This window comes from Aptenodytes forsteri, unplaced genomic scaffold, assembly GCF_000699145.1.
Source record: "Aptenodytes forsteri isolate BGI_AS27 unplaced genomic scaffold, ASM69914v1 Scaffold687, whole genome shotgun sequence".
Taxonomy (NCBI): domain Eukaryota; kingdom Metazoa; phylum Chordata; class Aves; order Sphenisciformes; family Spheniscidae; genus Aptenodytes; species Aptenodytes forsteri.
The window spans coordinates 356,597-357,274 of record NW_008794708.1 but is presented as its reverse complement, the minus strand read 5'-3'; the positions used below and the strand labels follow the sequence as shown (position 1 = coordinate 357,274).

At 61.5% G+C, this 678-nt stretch overlaps 1 protein-coding gene across 1 annotated transcript in view; it reads right to left on the bottom strand.

Moving 5' to 3' along the window:
• LOC103894332 (proto-oncogene vav) overlaps positions 1-678 on the bottom strand; it is a gene marked incomplete at its 5' end in the record, with an annotated part of 14,821 nt that overhangs the window by 11,374 nt on the left and 2,769 nt on the right. The window contains one exon of the mRNA XM_019470598.1: positions 361-467. Coding sequence (XP_019326143.1) covers positions 361-467 — 107 coding nt within the window. The remainder of the gene's footprint in view (positions 1-360; positions 468-678) is intronic.

The window sequence follows — 678 nt, the reverse complement described above, 5'->3', positions numbered from 1 at the left end:
GCTACTGGGAGTACTGGGGGGTTACTGGGAGCACTGGGAGGGCTACTGGGAGGAGTGGGATGGGTTACTGGGCATTACTGGGAGGGGTTACTGGGGGATACTGCAATTACTGGGAGCAGCGGGAGGGGTTACTGGGGATTTCTGGGGGCAGTGGAAAGGGTTACTGGGGGTTACTGGGAGCATTGAGAGGGGTTACTGGGAGCACTGGGAGCCCTGGGGGTTACTGGGAGCAGCAGGAGGGGTTGCTGGGGTTACTAGGAGTACTGGGAGGGGTTATTGGGAGCACTGGGAGCCCTGGAGGGTTACTGGGAGGAGTGGGACGGGTTACTGGGCATTACTGGGAGCACTAGGAGGGGTTACTGGGAGCACTGGGGGTTACTGGGGGTTTCTGGGGTCACCTCGATGTTGATGAAGATGCTCTCGAGGTCTTGGGGCTGCAGGAAGTGCCGCAGCGGCCGCAGGAAGTGCTGTGGGAACTGGTGTTACTGGGAGCACTGGGAAGGGGCACTGAGGACACTGGGGGAACCTGTCCCAGTGCCCCATGTCCCTGTCCCTGTGTCCCCAACCCCTTCATCCCCATCTCCATCCGTGTCCCACATGTCCCCCCAGTGGCCCCAAGTCCCCCACATCTCCCATGTCCCCGTGTCCCCCCATGTCCCCCACGTCCCCATATTCCCC